Here is a 20,176-nt window from a genome sequence, read left to right as displayed (position 1 = left end):
CCTAGTGGGAATAGTGGGAATTCAGGACAGTAATGTAATATAATATAATGTAATGTAATGTAATGTGCAGACATGTATTAAATCTTGTGGGAGGTCAGAGGTCATTGTCAGCTCCAGATCAGATACTCTGCAGTTTGTGGGGGGGCAGTAGTGTCTTCTTCTTCTTGTGTTCTGTGTGGCTGATTGAAAACAGTCCTGATCAAAAATATCGACAACAAACAACAACTCCAAGAGTGCTTTCATTGATGTTGAACTCCCCCCAGTGGTTCAGACCTGCAGGTGATGTGCAGCAGGACAGTTTCTCAGTGAGGACTGATAGTATCGGTTATTTTAAACTCATCTGTGTGTAATCAAACCATCTGCTTATTAAATGAGATGGAGGGGAACATCTTATATCCTTTCTGAAGTCCAGATCCAATAAGGTTTTTATTTATGTATTAGTATGTTCAGGTATTTAGTTTAGTTTCAGTTCAGGGCTACACACTGGGCTTGGCACTCATTAGGCCGACTATCAGCACAGACAATATAAGAAAACACAAGATAGTTTCCATGAAGCATTATTTTACCTCAGTGTTTGAAAACAAGAAGCAAAAAGAAATGAAAGAGAGTGTGAGAGCTTCTTAAAGCCAAAGATGAGATCAGGTGATCTGTGTGTGACAGGCTGAATGCTCCTGAACTGATCTGGAGCTGTGGACTCTGAAAACTGCTCCAACAAGAGAAATGGATCACCTCTGTTGATGTTTGAACACCTGATGCTGGTTCTCATTTTGCTCTTTCTTTGGTGCTGTTTCTACTCTCTTTCCATCCTCACTTATTGTTGCTGAAGCACTTTATAAAACATTATAGAGTTTCTGTTTAATAAGAAAACTCAGATCTTTTGTTCTCACTTCTTCATCTGAGACATTATTATTCATGATTATTACATAAACAGATCAATATGTGTCACATCTTTTATCCAGACAATATTTATATAGTTTCTGTGACTCTTTCTGCTCACTGCTGATCAATACCTGAGTCTATATCACTGCTGATCAATACCTGAGTTTGAAAATTTGAATTCAAATAAACAGATTATAACTCCACATTAGACAATTCTTTTCATCTTTATATTTTATTCACACATGATGTAAAAGGTAAACGGTAAAGGTACTTTATTTGTCACATACACGTACATGTAGCGAAATTCATTCTCTGCATTTAACCCATCCCTCAAGGGAGCAGTCATGTCTGACTGGTGTCATTTTTAAGTGAAGAACAAAACACATTTTACGTCCACTTGACTTTCATCAGAATAAAAGCTGTTGCAGTGAGTGGATATAGATAAGCTCTTCTCCTCAAAGTGTAAACATTTTAATACATACAAAACAAGAACTTACTGTGTTGAGTGGGTTCATCTGAAATATAAAAGAAAATACATGATTTTTAGAAGCCACAGTTGTAAGTGCCAGAACATCTTCTTCTGCCACAACTACTCACTTCCACTGGTTAGAAATACATTTTACTGTTTGGGTCTTCATTTCTACTTTTCAAAATCTACTCAAAATCTAAAATGTTAAATATTATAAAAACAAGTTGTACTTCTAAAATGTAGTGCATTTGCCGGATAAAGGAAAGACAACTTGTTTCAGATGCTCCTCACTCACTTAACTGGTTAAATATCCTTTACACTTTTCTGTTTAGATTTTAGCTGCAAAATGGTAATAACAACAAATACATTTCAGTCGTAACAATAATTCCAAACGTAGTTATCCTATTTATTTTGAATATTTTGTTATTTCTTAAAACATGTTACACTTTGTCTTTATAAAAGCCTGCAAAAGGAAGCTCACACCGGTGAATTAGCCGTGCGCTACCCTTGGCCACACTCGGACAATACTTGTTGGTCAAATATCGAAAAAACGGCAAAAACTTCGAAAGAAAAGTGTCAGAAATGTGGGAAAAGCACCACAAAGTTGAAAAACACAGAAATGTCGATATAAGGGGTCACAACTGTCAAAAAAAGGGCCAGACACATAAAAAATAAGCACCAAAATGTGTGGAGGCAACAAAAAAAAACACTGATGGCAAAACTATTTAAAAATGGCGGGTTTGTTCAGGACACCCCCGTCTGTCGCTATAGCAATGATGATGCAGTGATTAGTGACGATTCTCTCCGACCAATCGCCTGAGCTTGCTGGGAACCTCCACAGAGGTGATACTAAAAACAGTACCTTGCCTGCTTGCTATATCTGAAGATGCTCTCTTGTGAAGTATCCCCTGAACAGGACGTCCTGGACATGTTCTTACAGCTCTGGGTAACGTGAAGGCGTCTCCTGCTGTCGCTGCCTCCCAGCCTGGCCGACTGGAGTTTCTCCGAGAACGGACGTGAAGTTTGTTCACCATTTCCCAGGAATGGGCGTCCCGCACTCATACCACGAGACGTAGTTGATGTGGGAGTGTCCTCCGATCTGTCCAAAGTGGACGGGCTCCTGACGCTCGGCTCTGTAGAAACCTGCAACCAACCAGGAGCAACCAGACAGAGGTACACACTGGGACAAAGACTTTCTATCACACGGTTGGCTGCTTTTCCTTTCAGTAACTGTAAAATGTACATTTTATTTTTATAATATTTAATGTATTTATAATTATTTTGATTAGATTTTTAATAAGTGTAATTTATTTTTCATTATTTTATATTTTGTTTTATTTTTTATTTCAGTTTAACAATTTACTTATTTTTTATTACTTTTAATTTATTTATAATTGAATTTATTTTATTTATTATTTTCTATTTAATTATTATTTTTTTAATCATTTGTAATAATTGTAATTTGTTCATAATCTTTTTTGGTTTAATCATTTCAACAAAACAGAGGAACAAACTGTGGGAAAGACTTTCTATCAGATAGAGGTTCAAAAGAATTTATGAAAATTAATTAGCTACTTTTTTATTATTTTGATTACATCTTTAATAATTGTATTTTGTTAATATAATTTTTATATTTTTAATGGATTTTTTATTTTATTTTCTCATATTTAATTTACATTTTTTAATTACTTCACATCCCAGATGGTGCCAACGGTGGTGGCCACCGTGATTGGCTGCTCATTGTTGTGTCTTGTTTTCTGCTTCGATACCCGGAGCTCTTTCATCAGAGATGAGTTCATGAACATCAGGGAAACAACACCAGCGGACCTAATTCCCACTTTTCTTGCAACTTGCGTGGATTTATTGGACATTCTTATCAACGGTGCGTTAACAGTGGCCCGAGCAGTGAATGGCAGGAGAAGGGGACGAGGTGAAGGGCCGGTGTGCTTGTATGGCTTCGCTAGCGATGATTTCTCACTCCACTACCTGGGATATTCCTCTCCAACGTGCATTCAATGTGTAGAAGTTCCCTCATCATAAAAAAGCGCTGAAGAAGTTCAACCTGTCAAAGACAACGATGGAGCACTTCTACACCGCCATCACTGATCCATCCTCACCTGGTGCTCTGCTGCCTCTGCTGAGGACCAGAGCAGACTGCAGCGTATTATCCGCTCTGCTGAGAAGGTGATTGGCTGAAATCTGCCGTTTCTCCAGGACCTGAACGCCTCCAGGATGCTGAGGCAGACAGGTGAGACTGTAGCCGATCCCTCTCCCCCCGGACACAAACTGTTTGAACCCCTCCTCCCCTCTGGTCCATCAGGACCAAAACCTCATGCAATGAAAACTGGTTCTTCCCCTCTGCAGTCAGCCTCATCAACAAGACCCTGGACCCCCACTGACACTGACCTAACCCCTCCCCATCCCTAGTCACTCACTACCATTAACATCCATCCTGGACTGGGGATATGAGACAACGTTGTTGAATATCGCGATAAAGATATTACTTGCGATAAATAAACAGATATTAAAGTGTACTCAGGTCTGCATTTCTGCTGCTTTCATTATTCTGCTAAAATACAACAAATTGCTTGTTGAATTTTAAACAAACGAACAGAAATCATTTTTATTGAACATTGACTTGAATATAAAAGCCACCACTAAAAAAAGAATGAAAGTTTCTTTTAAGTGCAGTTTTCTACTGATATTTTCTTTTAACTAACACAAAAAATCTCTGAGTGCCTAATGTTGACATGTTGTGTAGCGTTTGAAAATCATTAGACGATGTCACGTTGCTGAATAACTACGTTCATTTGGTTTACGGTGCAGCATGAAAATGTCCATTCTTTCAGTTTTCAGTGTTAAATCTATAAACAATACCAAAAACCATTCGCCCTTCCAGGACAAATACCTGCCGACAACAATTTGGAGCTTCCCTTTATAACCTGGCCCCAGGTAATACCACAGTGACACCCAATGTTCATACAAGATACAGCACCCACAGTCTCAACACTCCAAACTACATATTTGGCTCCAACACTAAACAACTATTTTTGGATAGATTTGTTTCTGTTTCTGTATTTATTGTTTATTCCTTATTAATGTTTAATATGTGTGTGTTTGTGTATGTATGCACCAATCACAAAGGCAAGTTCCACTACGTGCAACTAACTGCGGCAATTAACTCCTTTCTGAATCGGATTCTGATTAATTTGCAATAATTGTAATTTACTTTAAATTATTTTCATATTTTTAATTTATTTATTTTATAATTTAGTTTTTTTTTTGGACGGTATCAGATGGCATTTTTTTGTCGTTGCATTTGTTTTCGGGGATTGTGTGCTTTTCTTTTTGCATTGCTTCTGGATTTGCAGCGTGTTGTGTGTATTTGGTTGTGTTGCGTGTATTTGCAGCGCGTTTGCTAAATGCTGCACATGTGTTGTCAAATTAATGAAGCGGTTTTCTTAATTTGCTTGTGTTTTGTCTATCTGTGTGTGTGTTGCAGTGTGTTGGCCCCTGTTGGCCACCGTAGGATCAGGCCTAAAGAAATCAAGGTGTTACCGGGTCTGGAGGGGAGCTGGTCAGCTGGGAGCTGGTCTCCTGTTCTTCCATCCAGGAAGGAATCGACGAACTGACAGTGATCCTCGCCGAAGCCAGTCTGATCCCCGATGTTGTAGAATTTACCTGCAGGGTCAAACCAGCAGGAAGAGATCAGAAGGATGCAGGCTCAGTGACGCTTCACATATGCTGAATTGGTATAGCTGTAATTCTAATTTAAGTTCTAACTATACGTGAAGTTACCCGATAAATCAGCTCTTGGGTCAACACAGCCGCGACAGCTTCACAGGATTGTGCCCGCTTGTTGCGTTGCCTTTCAGATTGCCCCCCATTCCCCCCCGACCTGCGCGATCGTCTCTCATTGAAAATTAATTATGAGGCACGACAACCGCTCCCCGTCTGAAAAGACCTTTAACGTATCTTGTATCTTTAACCCCTTGACGCCTGAATTTGTTCACAATTATATAAACAAAATATTATGTGTGTTTCCGGCTCCAAGCTGATGCTAAATTAAGTTGAGATTGTTAATTTGTCTATAGCATATGGAGTAGATATAAATTTAGGTATGATGCAAATTAGCGACAACAGGCATTATGGTAAAATTCTTTACAAAATGGTAAAATTAATAAAACACATAGTAGATTTCATTCATGTCACAAAGTTGTTAGAACTTCTAAACTGTAATTGACAAATACATGGATCTTGACAACGGCAAGAAAAAAAACACTCTTCTACTCCCTAACATTGACAGTAGTTTCTTTAGGGTTAGGGTTAGGGGTAGGTGTAGGGTTAGGGTTAGGGGTAGGGTTAGGTTTAATTTTGCTTCCGTGAACCGGATGTATCTCCCACTCCGACCGGTCCTACGAGAAACCAGTGCATGCAAAAGGTTCCTAGGTATGTATCGCATGTAAACAAACCGGCATTGGGGGGAATACACACGCTATCTCGCCTGCAGTCGGAATGGAAGGGGTTTGATGCAAATTAGGGACAGTCGGCGTTAAGGGGTTAACGTAATCTTGTAGTGGAGAGAGTTACACAGCTGGACGCCGACGAACTTCCTTTACCCAAAATGTAAGAAAAAAAAAATGCCGCCCAAACCTTGGAAGAAACGGCTTTTTTTTTTTTTTTTATGCCAAAAGCTTCAAAAAAGAACCTAAAACGTTGAAAAAAAAGCAACAAAACATCGGGAAAAAAGCGGCAAAAACTTATTTTTTTTTATTTGAGTCGATGAAAACAGTAAATTTATAAAATATGAAGAGAGAATTAACGGCACTCACCATTGAGCGAGTCGCTCAGGTAGATCTTGTAGCGCAGCGAGTTGCAGAGCTGGACGCCGACCAACTTCCTGTACCAGGTCCTCTTGACGTACTGCTTCCCGAGACAGTCGGAGGACGAGTCCGTCTGGAAGGGGAACTGAGTCCAGATGGCGTCTCTTCCTGCACACATCAGACACACATTCATCAGCAGAAAAAACGTTTAAAGACACTTTGGGTGTTGTTTTAACCTTCCTGTTGTCCTCGGGTCAAATTTGACCCATTTTTAAAAGTTTCCCTATCAGAATTTTTGGGTTTCTTTCAACCAAATTGTCAAAGAGAAATAGCGTGGATGGTTCCATACAGCACTCTTCACAAGTAACATAAATGATCAGTTCAGTACTTTCATTAAATTTGAGGGATTTATTAAATTTTGTAGCATTTGAAAAAAAATTAAAATGGTAAAAGATTTTTTTTAAAAAGCTTCAAAAACGTCAGAAAAAAAACGACCAAAACGTAAGAAATTGTAGAAATATAAGCGTCATAAACATAAAAAAACTGACAGAAACGTGTAAAAAAAAAGAGTGTCGAAAAAAGCTTTAATTATGAATTTTGACCCAGGAAACACAAGGGTTAACCGTATCCATATGTGTAGATTTCGGAGGGGAAGCAGAGGATATGCCCCCCAATATTTAGAAGAGGTAGATTTGTCCTCCTCAAAAAATATGAAAGACAACCCACTCCCCAAAAGTTGGGGGGAAAAAAGGGGGATTAAAGATCACAACAGGAGCGTGAAAATAAAGGAGATGGAGATTTTTAAGGTCTCATTCTCTGATTTGATTTGTTGTCGAGATGTACATCATTCCTAAAAAATAACATCTGGAAGCACGTGTGATGTTTTGAATATGCAGAAAGTTTTGAACAATACAGGAGAATAATAATTTCCATCATATTAATAAAAACAATACTAAAAAAAACACTAAGCATATCAGATGCACTTGATTTTACTCAAAATGGCACTTTAAAACTCACAGCGTCAGACGCATCACATGCAGGATGAGGAAAACCAAGTGATCCTCCATTGTATCTGGCTATGAGATGTGCGAAAAGAGCACAGCTACAGTTTGGTCCAGTTCTGCAGGAGGTGCAGCTCTGTCCAAACACAGTCTGAGACCAGGTGTAAATCATAAACATGCACTGTTGAAACCCCCAATGTTGAAATAAATCCTCCCCCCTGATCGTACCTGAAACGTTGTCGGTCACTCGAGGATCAGCTGATGAAGGAAACAAAGAGACTTTGTTAAAGGAGTTTCCAGTTTATTGTTCTACTGTATTTTAAAGCCATCCTGGAGCTGCTCAGTTTGTGAGTTAACTTTAGATTTAAACATGTAGAAATGTAGAAACTGTTACTGTACCAGACTCTGTGTCGAAGGAGACCGGCTCGCTGGGAGGACCTGCACCCAGCACGTTCTTCGGCTTCACTTTAAACTCATAACTGTCAGAAAACACAGAGAAACAGAGTAAAGAGAAATACCTGAATTTACTGAAAACTACTTTACAGAAAGAGATGAAATATCAGCAGGGTAATCCTCTCCAGCTCCTTGGCTTAGAGCTCATCTTTTGTTTAATGTATTTTTAATGTCCTTTAATTCATCTAAAAAACTTTTTTTATTTATTGTCATTTTATTTTTTTTATATATTATTTTTTATTATTTATTGTTAAATCTTTTTTTTTTTTTTAAAGAAGGGTTTAATGTTATTTTTGTAAACTCTAAATCCAGCCTACCTGGTCTCAGGTTTGAGGTTCTCCACAGAGGTGTGAGTCTGGTCGGTGGTCAGGATGGAAACCTGCTCGCCAACGGTGGAGATGACTTCATACTCTGAGGAGAGGCACATCACAACCATCAGATGCTAATCTCACACCTAAAGAGCTCGCTGGTTAAAGGTAACTGGGTTGTTTTCTTTCAACCTGGACTCGTCAGTTGTCGTCCACTAACTGTTTCAGCCCCTGACAGGCTCAGTGACTGACAACAATATGGAAAGGATCCGTACAGAGATAGAGCATTTTGGTGAAGAGGAAGATCCTTTTTGTTTAACGTGAAACCCTGAAATCCCCATCACCAAACCCACCAGACTCCATGTAAATAATCAGTCCTTTTAGCCTGTATAGAGTCAGTATAGTTCCACATGGAAATGGGTGAATTAAACAAACCAGAGTGGTGATTGGTGGAACAGTGGAAAGACGAACAAAGACAGCTTTTGAATGAAGAGTGTTTTACGATGATTAAAAAGTACTTTTGGAGTCTATTCGGGGGCAGATCTACAGGGGGGTAAGGGGGCAGCTGACCCCCCCACTGTAGGGCCTTGCCCCCCCAGCTGCCCCTCTAACTTTGGTGTTCAAAAAGCCAACTTACATTTTGGGGGTTTAGGATGCAAATCCCCTGTCCCCTGATTTATACATCAAACTATATTACACATGACTGTAGTGCAACTTAACATTTAAACAACAACAGACTCAACTCAACTAAACCAAAATGCCTCAACAGCAGCTAACTAGGATGAACTAAAGAAAACCACAAACAAGGTCCTGGTTTTATACTCACTGCAAACGAGCCCCCAACTTGTTAGGACTGGCTCACAGGCCACAACAAAAAAGGGAGATGCCCAGCGACGTAACAATAACAAAGTGACATTTATTAAATAATGATGCAAACGAGAGAAGGATGAGATGTGATTGTCAGTGTCAGTGATGAATGAAGGTGTATGGATGTGATGGAGAATGTGAGGTGCATGTTGTCAGTAGTTAACAAAGGGAAAACTCAAACAGAGAGAAAACATGTTGGTGCGCAGTCGGGAGAATGTGTCCGCCTGGCCTCGGGGCAGGGGGGGTTAAAAAGTCTGGTGGGGCCCGGCCAGGTGATCCCAGTCATCTCATTATCTCCTCCGCTACACCTGCAAGTTAACAAGACCAACCACAGTACACATGTAGGACAGGCCCAGGGCCCTCACACCAACAAACTTTAAACTTTTAAAAGATGATTTGTATAACTAGTGTTTGTGTGTATGCAGTAGTTATTATATAGTTGTGAGGACTAGTTTCAGTTTTCTCACATCGCCACAGGACTTTTTTGGGGGGTGGCGGCAAGAAGCTTTCGCATAGGTGAGGATTAAGATGAGGGTGTGGGTGTGCAGACCTCATTCCCTCCATCTTCACTCCTACCAGGTGGACCTCCAGTGGGATGAAGGAACCCATGATGACCTTTGTCTGGCAGGAGTTGCAGGGGGCTGCCGGTGGTCCGGTCAGTTGGACTCCGCCTGTGCCGGTCCCCAGGTGCAGGTTTGTCTTCGGGGGTTTGCCCCCCTAGCCACTGCACCCTCCCGATCTAACCCACGTGGCTGTGGGGTTGCCTTCCTAGTCGTTGTGGTCTTCACTATTTACCCATAGCTGGGGCTATTTATCCATAGCTGGGACAGTGTTTGACAGGCATCAGGGTGTTTCCACTCACTGATGGGCCTGCATGCCACGTCTCTGGGGCCCACTGCTGCTCTGAGATCCTGTACAACTTAGCCTGGAGCCACAAGGGACCAGTTACCGTGTGTGCCATGGGGAGGCGTGTACGAGATCTTGGCCGTGGAGAGGCGATGTACCGGCTGAGGAGGAGAACACACTCAGCTCCTCTTTTCTCCCTCTGAGAACAAAGGGCTGTCTGGTGGCAGCAGCTGAAAGCAGAGAGTGGCAGCAGAAGCAGCACGCACTAACTACAAGATCTACTACTCACACACTACTGACCTGACGCATCACACACCCTGCATGCAAACGCACACACACACGCACAGACACACACAAACACACACACACACACACACACACAGACAGACAGACAGACACAGAAATGTCATGTCCCTTAATATAACGGAGTTCAGACGGTCCCTGAATGGCCTCATCTATTTCCTTACCAGTTTGAGCTAACGGAGCAGGAAGTTTCAGAGTGGTAAGATCTTATTTTGTAGCGGTCTTATATAACTACGTTCTTTGTTTTAAACAAACAAAAACACACTGCGAACTGACCCGTCTTTCAGTAACAAACGCTCACAAAACCCGTTCTTGACCTGTGCCGAGTTCACAAAGCTATCCTTGGTAAGATGCAGAAAACACAAAAAAATGTTGGGGTGATATTGATCTGGAATTTGCCATAAATGCATTTTAGCCAATTAGTCTTCTTCTTTTGGAAATCCAAACAATGCCCTTATGCTTTTCTTCATTGTTCCCATTTTTAGTATATGTGATAGCAAACTATCCATTCAGTACCTCAGCACACAACGCCTCCACAACGACAATGTTTTCTCACTGCCAGACAGCCTCCTGCACCCCCCCTTTTATAGGGCGTGCCGCTGGGCGGGCATTCTCAGCTATCTACGTCATTGGTTGAGAAATGTGCCCCACAAATGTGGGCAAGCTGTTTCAGACAGTTGAGAAAAAGTGCTTTCTGTAGGATAGAAAGCTCTATTTGGAGTGAGTTTTTTTTCTGTTACATGCACAACAAAAGTATATAACACAGCAAAAGGTAAAAACACCAAAAAGCATAATAGGGCCACTTTAAGGTAAAAAGCTAAAAAAGTGTCAAAACTTTGAAAAAGTGTCAAAACTTTGAAAAAGTGTCAAAACTTTGAAAAAATGACAAAAACAGCCTAAAAAGCAACAAAAACAAGTGCCAAAAATCATGAAAAAAGCACCACAAAAGCATAGAAAAAAGGGCCAATAACATCGTAAAAGTGTAAAGATTGTCTAAAAAAGAGCCCCAAATTTAGAAAAAAAAACTACAAAATGTAGAAAATGCAACAAAAACGTCATAATAAATTATTTTCATAATGTTGTCAGACACTTAGAATAATAATCTGAGCCTGTCACTGGCAAAAACAGCACTTTTAGTGGACGCAAATGAGCTTGTTTCGTCTCGCTTAATACTGGACGACTTTCAAAAGATAGTTTTTAACATCAGTCACTTAGACACAGACACGTAGAAAATAGAGTCCAGGTGGAGAGAAAACCCTTGAAAGGTTACCTTTGAACTTTGAAACATCTCTGATCATAAATGGTGGTTGGTACCGGTAGTGTCGTTGTCCGTCTTCTCCCAGTCCAGGATGACGAAGGACGGGCATCCCTCCACCATCACCACGGTGACGTTGGCGGGCGGAGACTTGGGCGGAGCCGTCACGTTGACCTCGCCGGGTTCTTCTTCGGGGAAGTAGCTGAGAGAAGAGGTGATGGAGCACGGCTCGTCGGGTTTCTTCCCCGTTTGGTAGACGACGTGAGGCGCTTCGAGAGGAAGAGGGGAGGGATCAGAAAGATAAATAAATAAATATATAAATTATGATTTAATTTCAAATAATATCGGCTACATGGTGCTAGGCCTGTGACAATTATTAAATAATTGTCTAACCGAAATTTGTTTTACATAATCGCTGATATTTTGAATAACAGCAATTAAAGCTTTAGAGCATTTTTTTCATGAGATTAATATTAATAATATTTGGATCCATCAAACGCGTTTGCAATACTGGCGTAGCATCACCTAACAGTAACGTTAGCTAGCCTATGATACTATGGATTCCTACCAGAGTGAGTAAAGAGTTAGCTAAAAGTATTGCATAAGCAGCTAAAATAGTTAGCTAAAAGTTATGCTTAAACAGTTCAAATGATTCGCAAAAAGTTATGGATAAACAATAGAAATACTTGGCTAAAAGGTCTGACTGAACAATTGAAATAATTAGCTACAATTGAAATTAAATTCAAACTAAAATAGTACGATTGCTGACCAAAGCCACATTAATATTGGCAGTTCAACAATGATGTAATATTACATTAGGATCAACCTACCCACGTAGCGTTTCTTGCCCGAGGGGTCGAGGTCAGAGGCCGGCTGGGATCTGAAGAGCTCTGAATCCTCCCAGGTTTCCTGTCGACGGGCTGAAGAAAGAAACATCAGTTCTCTGGTTTAGGACACGAGGTTTATAGGAAACCGTAGCTCTAGGTGGAACTAAGGTTAACCAAGAAGGTTCTTTTTATTTGTTGGGTGTGAAACATAGACTGTAAATATTAACGGACAGAGCATGTGTGACGTCACCCATTGGTTTGTGGAGATCTGCTATAAGTCGTTGAGTTTAGGGCTGCAGCTATCGATTCTTTTTGTAATCGATTAATCTAGCACTTTATCGATCGATTAATCGGATCATTTTTTTTTGCGTTTTTAAACAACCAAAACTAGGGAAAAAAAGCAACATTTTTGGAAAAAAGCTACATTTGTATTGCCTACGTTGCTTACAATATCATCTCTCAAAAAACTAAACATAGTAAGTGCATTTAAGTGCCATATTACATTGTTTTTAAAGATTTTTTTTTCCAATATCAACCTCAAACTAAGGCATACATTAAACATACATAAACATTACATTAAGTTGTGCAACATAACTTTCTGAACTACAAGTTTCAACCTGAGACTGATCTGTATATACAGTAGGCCTATATGTCAATATTAGTTATACTCAACCTATTTTCATTTATGCATTTGATTATAATGTTACACAGCTCTGTTACACTTATGCTATTAGATTGTTGATCAGCTGTTTCTCCGTAGAGAGAGAGAGAGAGAGAGAGAGAGAGAGAGAGAGAGAGAGAGAGAGAGAGAGTCTTTGATTTTGGTAGTTGTTGTGTTTGGTGTAGTTTCATCGTCCATACGACTCTGTGATTTCCTTTAGTCGGTCCTCTTCGTGGAATGGAGGATTAAGTTAGACTCCATGTTTTCTGTTGAGATGCTAAAGCACTGACGTCGTGCTATTATCGTGCTAAGCTAGTTTGATTTTGTAGTAGACACACTGTACAGAGTTTTAGTTTTAATTACGTTTGAACTGATTCCAAACTTTGGACACTTTCTGCAGTTTTCTCCAGCCTGTCTCTTCTCTTAGCCCCTCGCTATTTATGCTCCGGCATGTGTCGTCTGGTGTGCGACAGTAATAATGCCCCGTGCGGAAACACCGTCCGTCAGCGATACAACGTTGGTAACGAAGCTTCGAGGCAAGTCATTTTGCATCGAGGATTTTTTGTAATCGAATTATTCGAGGCATCGTTTCAGCCCTAGTTGAGTTTGCCGTTACGGGCGCAGCCATCCTGGTTGCGGATGTGACGATTTTAGACGAGAGGGAGGAGTGAGGGACGAGCTGCTTACATGTGTGCATTATTTTTAGAAAACAATTAGTTTTTAGAAATGTCCGATAATATATTGCATTGTCTCTAGAAGTGTATTATTTAATTTTTTGTTGAAGAAGTAAACATAAAATCGCAATGCTCAATACTATCGAATCGCAATACTTCTAGAATTGCAATATAAATCAAATCACCACCCAGGTATCGTAAAAGAACCGTGACAAAAGCATTTCGTCCCAGCCCTAGTGTTTGCCATCTCCGCCTGATTCCAGTCTCACCTCTGTTGGTCCTGATCTCTGCTTTGTCCAGTTTGGTGACGATGTCGTCCTCCACACCAGAGAGATGAAACACACAGTCGTACCTCCTCCAGTCTCCAGCTGGGACTGATGAAAGGTCCAGGTCAACACTCATCTGGAAGGATCCATCGTGGTTGGGGAGGATCTCTCCGAGGTCCACGTCCTCATGAAGCTCCACTCCATCTTTCCTCCAGAACATCATGGCTCTGTCAGGGTAGAAACCTGTAGCGTGGCAGCTGACTGGAGAGGAGGGAGACTTCTGGAGGAGAGACACTGAGGGAAGATCTGCACAGTGAAGACAAAGACTTTATTATTATTTACTGGAGATTAATCTTTTCTGTTGATTTAACGCATTTTAAAGTTCCAATATGTAATAATTTACTGTAATAAATCAAAAAATGACCCCAATGCGCCATCAGATATTAAGGAACCATGCTAAGTTGAAATACTATCTTTTCCGACAACAATGCTAATGCCAGTATTTTCTCCTTTTGAAATTTTTGTTTGTGTTTTGGCCTGTGTGTTGTTATCAACTGCCCAGTTTGTCAGCCAGGCCGGGTTGCCAGATGTAACGTTACCTGTAAAAACGTAAAACCCAGCGCGCTACAGCTGTAACGTTAGTTCATAGATTAACGTTAGGAGATAGATTCTACCTGACCTAAAAAAAACAGCATGTTTCTAACAGTTGTGTGACCAGAGACATAACAGATGGAGACAGCTTAGAGCCCAAAAGGACGCAGAGTTGGCCAATTTGCTCCTGAACAGGTAAGCATTAGCTTCAGGCTAATTTATCACGGCTAATAGGGACCGAGGGATGTTTTTTGATCATGCACAATAAAACAAAAAAAATGCAAGAATTAAATCCCCCTTTCAATACCATGGATATAGTGTGACTCAGCCAGCCATGCCAAAACATTTATTTATCAACTTCAATATTCAATGGAAAATAATCTCAAAATGAAATAGCGCGACGTGATGCCAACATAAAACACAACATAAAACACAACGCTTCCAAGCCGGAGAGCAAAGTTCACTTCGCGGTGAAAACAAAATTCAGCAGAGGTGGGGCTATATAGACCAGAAAGGGGGAAAATCCTACGTATCCTCCCCCCCGCTAAACTCCATCAGGTCATGTGATTGTACCTGTTCTCAGCAGAGAGCTCCTCCCATAGTTCACATACTTCTTCCCCCACTCAGGACAGATCTGGGTGAAGTAGTGTTTTCTCTGAGCTATCTCAGCTGTGTTATGGTCACACTTGTGTTTGGTGATGACAGCCTGTTGGTTTGGAGCGATCCACGTCTCCGTCTTCAGGTCAAATGATATGAAGTCTTCTCCATCATAACCAAAGTGTTCATAACCATTGACCTCATTAGTCTCATCGTCCCACTCACAGCCGTACATCCACTGGAGAACGTGGACGCCTGAGAGAGAGAGAGAGAGAGAGAGAGAGAGAGAGAGAGAGACATCTATTATCAGTTGAGATCACATCTTTACCCTCACGTTATGAAGACAGATAAAGAACCAGTAACGCAAGTAACGCGATAATTATTTGATAAGTAACTGTAATGTGATTACTGAGTTATCAACAGTAATGCGTTACATTGTAGTCCGAAGAACGTTGATCTGTTTCATTAAACTTCTCAGCACTTCGAGGTCAATGCAGTGCCTCTCTGCTGATATCAGAGGAGGGTCATATAAATCCCCCTCTCTCTCTCGACCGCCTCCCCTCACCATAACCCCCCTCCTAGAGACTCCAAAAATCCAGGACTGCAACGTTTAGTCAACTTCTCTTGGCAGGTTGACTACCTTCTCAAACTTTGTGGCTTGTTCATTCCACTTTTGTGATGACACAAGCTGACACGGAGAATGACCAGAGACACTATTGGTTCACCTTGGCTGACACACTCATACCGGTAATGTTGGCTGCTGAAATGTGATCGCTGCATTTATTGTGCTCTGTGAGACTCAATAGTCTCATATTGGTCGACCCCCGTGTAAAGCCATTTTTCATCCCAGACCTTTCGCACTGACTGAAAAACATCCTCTCCTCTCCCTCTACAAGATCACACCTCACACAGGGGAACTTCTCTCTCCAGTCCGGCCTGAACGCCCGCGTTTTTCTTTTCTTTTCTGCTGGAGCCACGGGTACCACATCAGCCGTCTCTTCAGAGTAACAGACCGGCTGCTGTTTGGTTTTATGAAGTAATTTGCGATATTTCCCTGTTTTGCCACGGCTTGGGCTTTGACTTTCTTGGCTTGCTTGACACCGTTTGTAGTGTGTAAACCTACAGCAGTCTACTGCATTCAATCAGGGCGGAAGTGTGACATGTAGTTTTTTTTCCTTTACCATATACGCTAACAGTCTACATCCGTTTTCTTTATATAAATACAACAGGATTGTTAATTAGAACGAAATATATGAAAATCACTGTAGCCTGTTTTAACACAATTCTAATTGCGGAGAGGGAATTATTTCCACCGGTCATTCTGACCCGAGAATTTTCAGTCCTCAGAATTTGTTTGAAACTCTCCTGTGTGTGTGTGTGTGTTAACATCTGTTTACTAAAATACAAAATTAAAATATAAAACAACATTTTATCAGTAGAAAGTGAAACATAAACAAACCTCCAGTTTGGTTGAAGCGTTGCTTTACAATTTGGATGTTGGCTTTGAAGAGCTGCTGGTGACCCTTAGAGATCTCAGTCTCCCTCTCCCAGAACTGAGGATCATCTTCTGTGACTCTGCTCATCCAGTCCTGTTTAAGTTCTTCTCTCATGGTGTTACTGTCATAGCGAGTTATCTGAACGCCATCAACCAATCCAACAACCACAAACTCTGGGAAGTTTGGGACTCCAGAAGACACAGTGTAGAAATGCTTCAGAGAGTGAGTCACTGTAAGAAAATATGAATGTTATAATGTTAGTTTCTATAATACAGTTGTTTAAATCACTGAACAATGTATTTTTTCTGCACACAGAATCAAAAACAACTATACATTCAAGACATCCTAATAATCTCTGCTGTGCAGTCAATAAATGCAAAAAAAGAATGTATAGATAAAAAGGTTTTTCTTCAAAAACTCTTTTCTTTAATATTTCTTAGGATTTTGTCCTTAAAACTGCTTTTTCGTGATAATTTCATTTAGTTGATGTTGTTGTCAGAGGGTCTGTGGATTTCAAATGTTTGAGTATTAGTGTTTTTAAAAACAACTAACAAAAAAAGGAAATTATCTGACCCAGTCCCTTTTTATAAATCTTGATATATGTAAATTTAAGAATTATACTTAAAGCTTTAGTGCGTAACTTTTTAATATTAATGAACGTCTGTTACATTCAAGCCGTTGCCAAATGAGTTGCTACAAAGCTAATTAAGACTATCAGCTCCACACAACTCTCTCTGGATTTCTCAGTATGGATATGTTCAGAAGATTGTGGCGTCCGGTGACTTTCCCGCAGAAATTTGAGTGAAGATAATGACCTTTTCTGAAGAGTCCATCATGTTTTTGTAATCCTCCGTGTCCTCCTTGGCTACTAGCAACTGGGTGGAGGAGGGGTGGGGGTGGGGTCGCGTGTTGCGATCACGTGAAGCTTGTATCATGTGGACTCGCCAACAGTGTTGTTCTCATTACTTAGAATTCCTCATGGGGGAGACAGAAACTACGCAATATAGCTTTAAGTTATATTTGATAATTCTGTGTGAAAACCCTTTGTGTTCTAAGCAGTGACATCTCTGGCATGGAAAGCCTGGGGGGCAAAATAAACCCTATAGGGGCAGCATCTGACTCATTAATAAAACTACACACACAAACCTAAAACTACACACAAACCTAACATTACTTGCTCAATGAATCCAAACACAAACACACCTCGTACATGAAATCACAACTGCACATGTAATCGTAACGCGGTTACAATGTACTAAATTTAACTTTTAATAAATTGTCAACTTGATTCATATTGTTTCGCTGTATTTGACTCGCTATTAATAGTAGCTAACAAATGAACATAACTGACAGTTGTGCTAGCTAGTAGCTGGCTAGCAATGCCCATACCACATAAATTAAGTTTCAACATCGTCTTGACGTAGGTCGTTCTATTATGTTTTATTGGCTATGGGGCCAGCATGTTGGTGAAAGCGCGTTGAACATGCGCACAACGTTTTCATCTGCTCCCTTGATTAATGAATGCTGAGGGGCCGGCCCCATGCTCACCAGATGAACATTGCTAGAAGTAGCAGACGACTGACCTTAGGTAGATCACCTATAGGAAGATATTTCGAATGTATTGGACAGCGCTACCTTTGTTAAATGTAATAAAACGAGCAACAATGTTAGTTACAAAGAATATACAAATAAGTTATTAGGGGTGTGCATCTCTCCCTAATAGGACGATCCGATTCGTATTTAGATACATGAGCTACGATACGGTTCAGGACCATACATTTAATCTGGATCCAGTGGGATTCCATTTGTTGTTGAAACGATCCGATGATGAGATACGATTCAGTCTGATAGATACAGTTCATATGTGTTTAATTTACACACACACACACACACACACCCCCACACACACACACACACACACAAACACAGGAGAGAAAGTGCATGCTTTATGTGTGTGTGTGTGTGTGTGTGTGTGTGTGTGTGTGTGTGTGTGTGAGGTGAAATTAGTGTATGTGCATGCTTTCTATGTGTGTGTGTGTGTGTGTGTGTGTGTGTGTGTGTGTGTGTGTGTGTGTGTGTGTGTGTGGTGAAATTAGTGTATGTCCATGCTTTTTGTATGTGTGTGCGTGAGGAAAAGTGTTGCATGCGCATGCTTTTTATGAGTGTGCGTGAAAAAAGGGGTGCAAGTACACGCTTTCAATGTGTGTGTGCGAGGTAAAAGTGTAGTAATATGTGCATGCATTCTTGATATAAACGGCCCCTCAAAGTGCTGCGTAGTCATGCTGCCATTTTAGCATTAAGATCGATCAGACAGGTTCGGTAATGCTTCTGCTATTATAAAATCATGGTCGAAATAAGATCTAAAAGTTGGAGACAAAAATAACACATTTCTGCCCATTTCAGGAATACGCTAACGGCTATCCTTCTTGACAAAAAGTCTACAGTGGCTAGCTTAACAAATTTATAACTAAATGCTAATCCAACCAGAGTTGCGCAGACAGGATCTAGCATATATTAATAAACTATGATAACGGTTTGGTTACTTAACGTTTCTATAATCTGCAAGGAAGTCCTATAACTAAACAGCAACGACTATCAAAAGAACCTTAAACTCATAAATACAGTCAATAAAGACAATACGCATTTTTTATTTTACATTCAACCAACCTAAAAAAAAAAAAGGTCTAAACTCACCTGCTGCGGCGTCCTGGACCATGAGTCCCAGGAGGACCAGAACCAGCCAGGTCTTCATTGTGAGCTGTCTCTTCTGAACCTCTGATAGACTTATTAATAACTTGTTGTATGTTTGTTTATCCAGAGAAACGGACAACGTCCACCGACTCATGACCTCCTGTCTGGTGCCGCCCCCCTTTTCAAAATAAAAGCTCGAGTCTGGTCCGCTATGTCTTCCTACTTTTTTGGGTGATTTTGAACTCAACAGTAGCCTACACTAGACAGTGACAGGCCGTGGGACCAGTACCACTGCTTTGCGCTCTTACCTGCATCGTCAGTTTGGTGATGTTTATAGTGAGTTAAAAGTGTGAAACGTCTGTCTAAATTAGCTCTCCAGCATACACATACAAACCGAGGTTTTGACATTATTGAAGGTAACACCCGTGAAAACAATTAAACTAAATTCACCCCGCTGCACGCCCTCTTTAAAGCTATGTAGCTCCAAGTCGGCTAACAGGGATGGGACTAGAAAAATCCTGTCTGTTGTTTTTGTTTTTATTTTATTTTTTTTTTTTTTTAGAGCAAATTGCTTCACAATGTCAATAAAGTTTGATTATCACTTTTATTTTGTTGGTAACCGCGTTGTTGTAATGTTGTTGTTGTATAATCGCAATATTACACTCCACATGTCACTTCAGTGATGCATACGGCCCAAATGAAACTCTCATGTAATAGGCTCTTGCTTGAATAAAAGTCAACGTTAAACGCTGATGCAGTTTTAAATGGTCCCTTAATTCACCTCAAAACATTTACTTTATTTTTTATGATTTCAGAAAGAAGGTTAACCAATATTTTATTATAGCCTATATATCTTATTTTTCTTCTTGCCAAATTTCATATCCATAAATGCAGAAAAATAAGATTTATAATAAAATATTGGTTAAACTACTCTTATCTCAATTTTTAGAGAACATCAGATCCCCTTAGACATGAAAACCTTTTTTATTGTAGGCTACTCTTCTGTGGTCTCATATTAATTGTAAATGTGTATTAATTATATTAGGCTATTAAATGTGGGTGGCTTCATTGTTGAGCTAGGGCCTATATGTTTGTGCACACTAACTTAACCTTGAAAATAATTCGCGATTAAGTTTCTGACCCTCTGAATTTACCGTTGGACACACCCC

The 20,176-nt window shown here is 40.3% G+C and overlaps 1 protein-coding gene across 1 annotated transcript; it reads right to left on the bottom strand.

Annotated features, from left to right (window-relative positions):
• Window positions 1–1,139: 1,139 nt before the first annotated feature.
• On the bottom strand, window positions 1,140–19,523 carry LOC114567956 (uncharacterized). The gene is made up of 12 exons (XM_028597257.1): window positions 19,011–19,523; window positions 16,280–16,546; window positions 14,797–15,075; window positions 13,636–13,938; window positions 12,035–12,124; window positions 11,264–11,473; window positions 7,943–8,036; window positions 7,572–7,651; window positions 7,401–7,430; window positions 6,181–6,339; window positions 4,907–5,029; window positions 1,140–2,491 (listed from the first exon to the last, which is right to left on the bottom strand). Exons 1-12 carry the CDS (start codon window positions 19,159–19,161, stop codon window positions 2,376–2,378), a joined length of 1,902 nt encoding a protein of 633 aa, XP_028453058.1. The 5' UTR covers window positions 19,162–19,523; the 3' UTR covers window positions 1,140–2,375.
• Between the last annotated feature and the right edge of the window lie 653 nt (window positions 19,524–20,176).

The sequence above is a fragment of the Perca flavescens genome, chromosome 14 (assembly GCF_004354835.1).
Source record: "Perca flavescens isolate YP-PL-M2 chromosome 14, PFLA_1.0, whole genome shotgun sequence".
NCBI lineage: Eukaryota > Metazoa > Chordata > Actinopteri > Perciformes > Percidae > Perca > Perca flavescens.
This window is presented reverse-complemented; position numbering and strand designations above follow the sequence as displayed.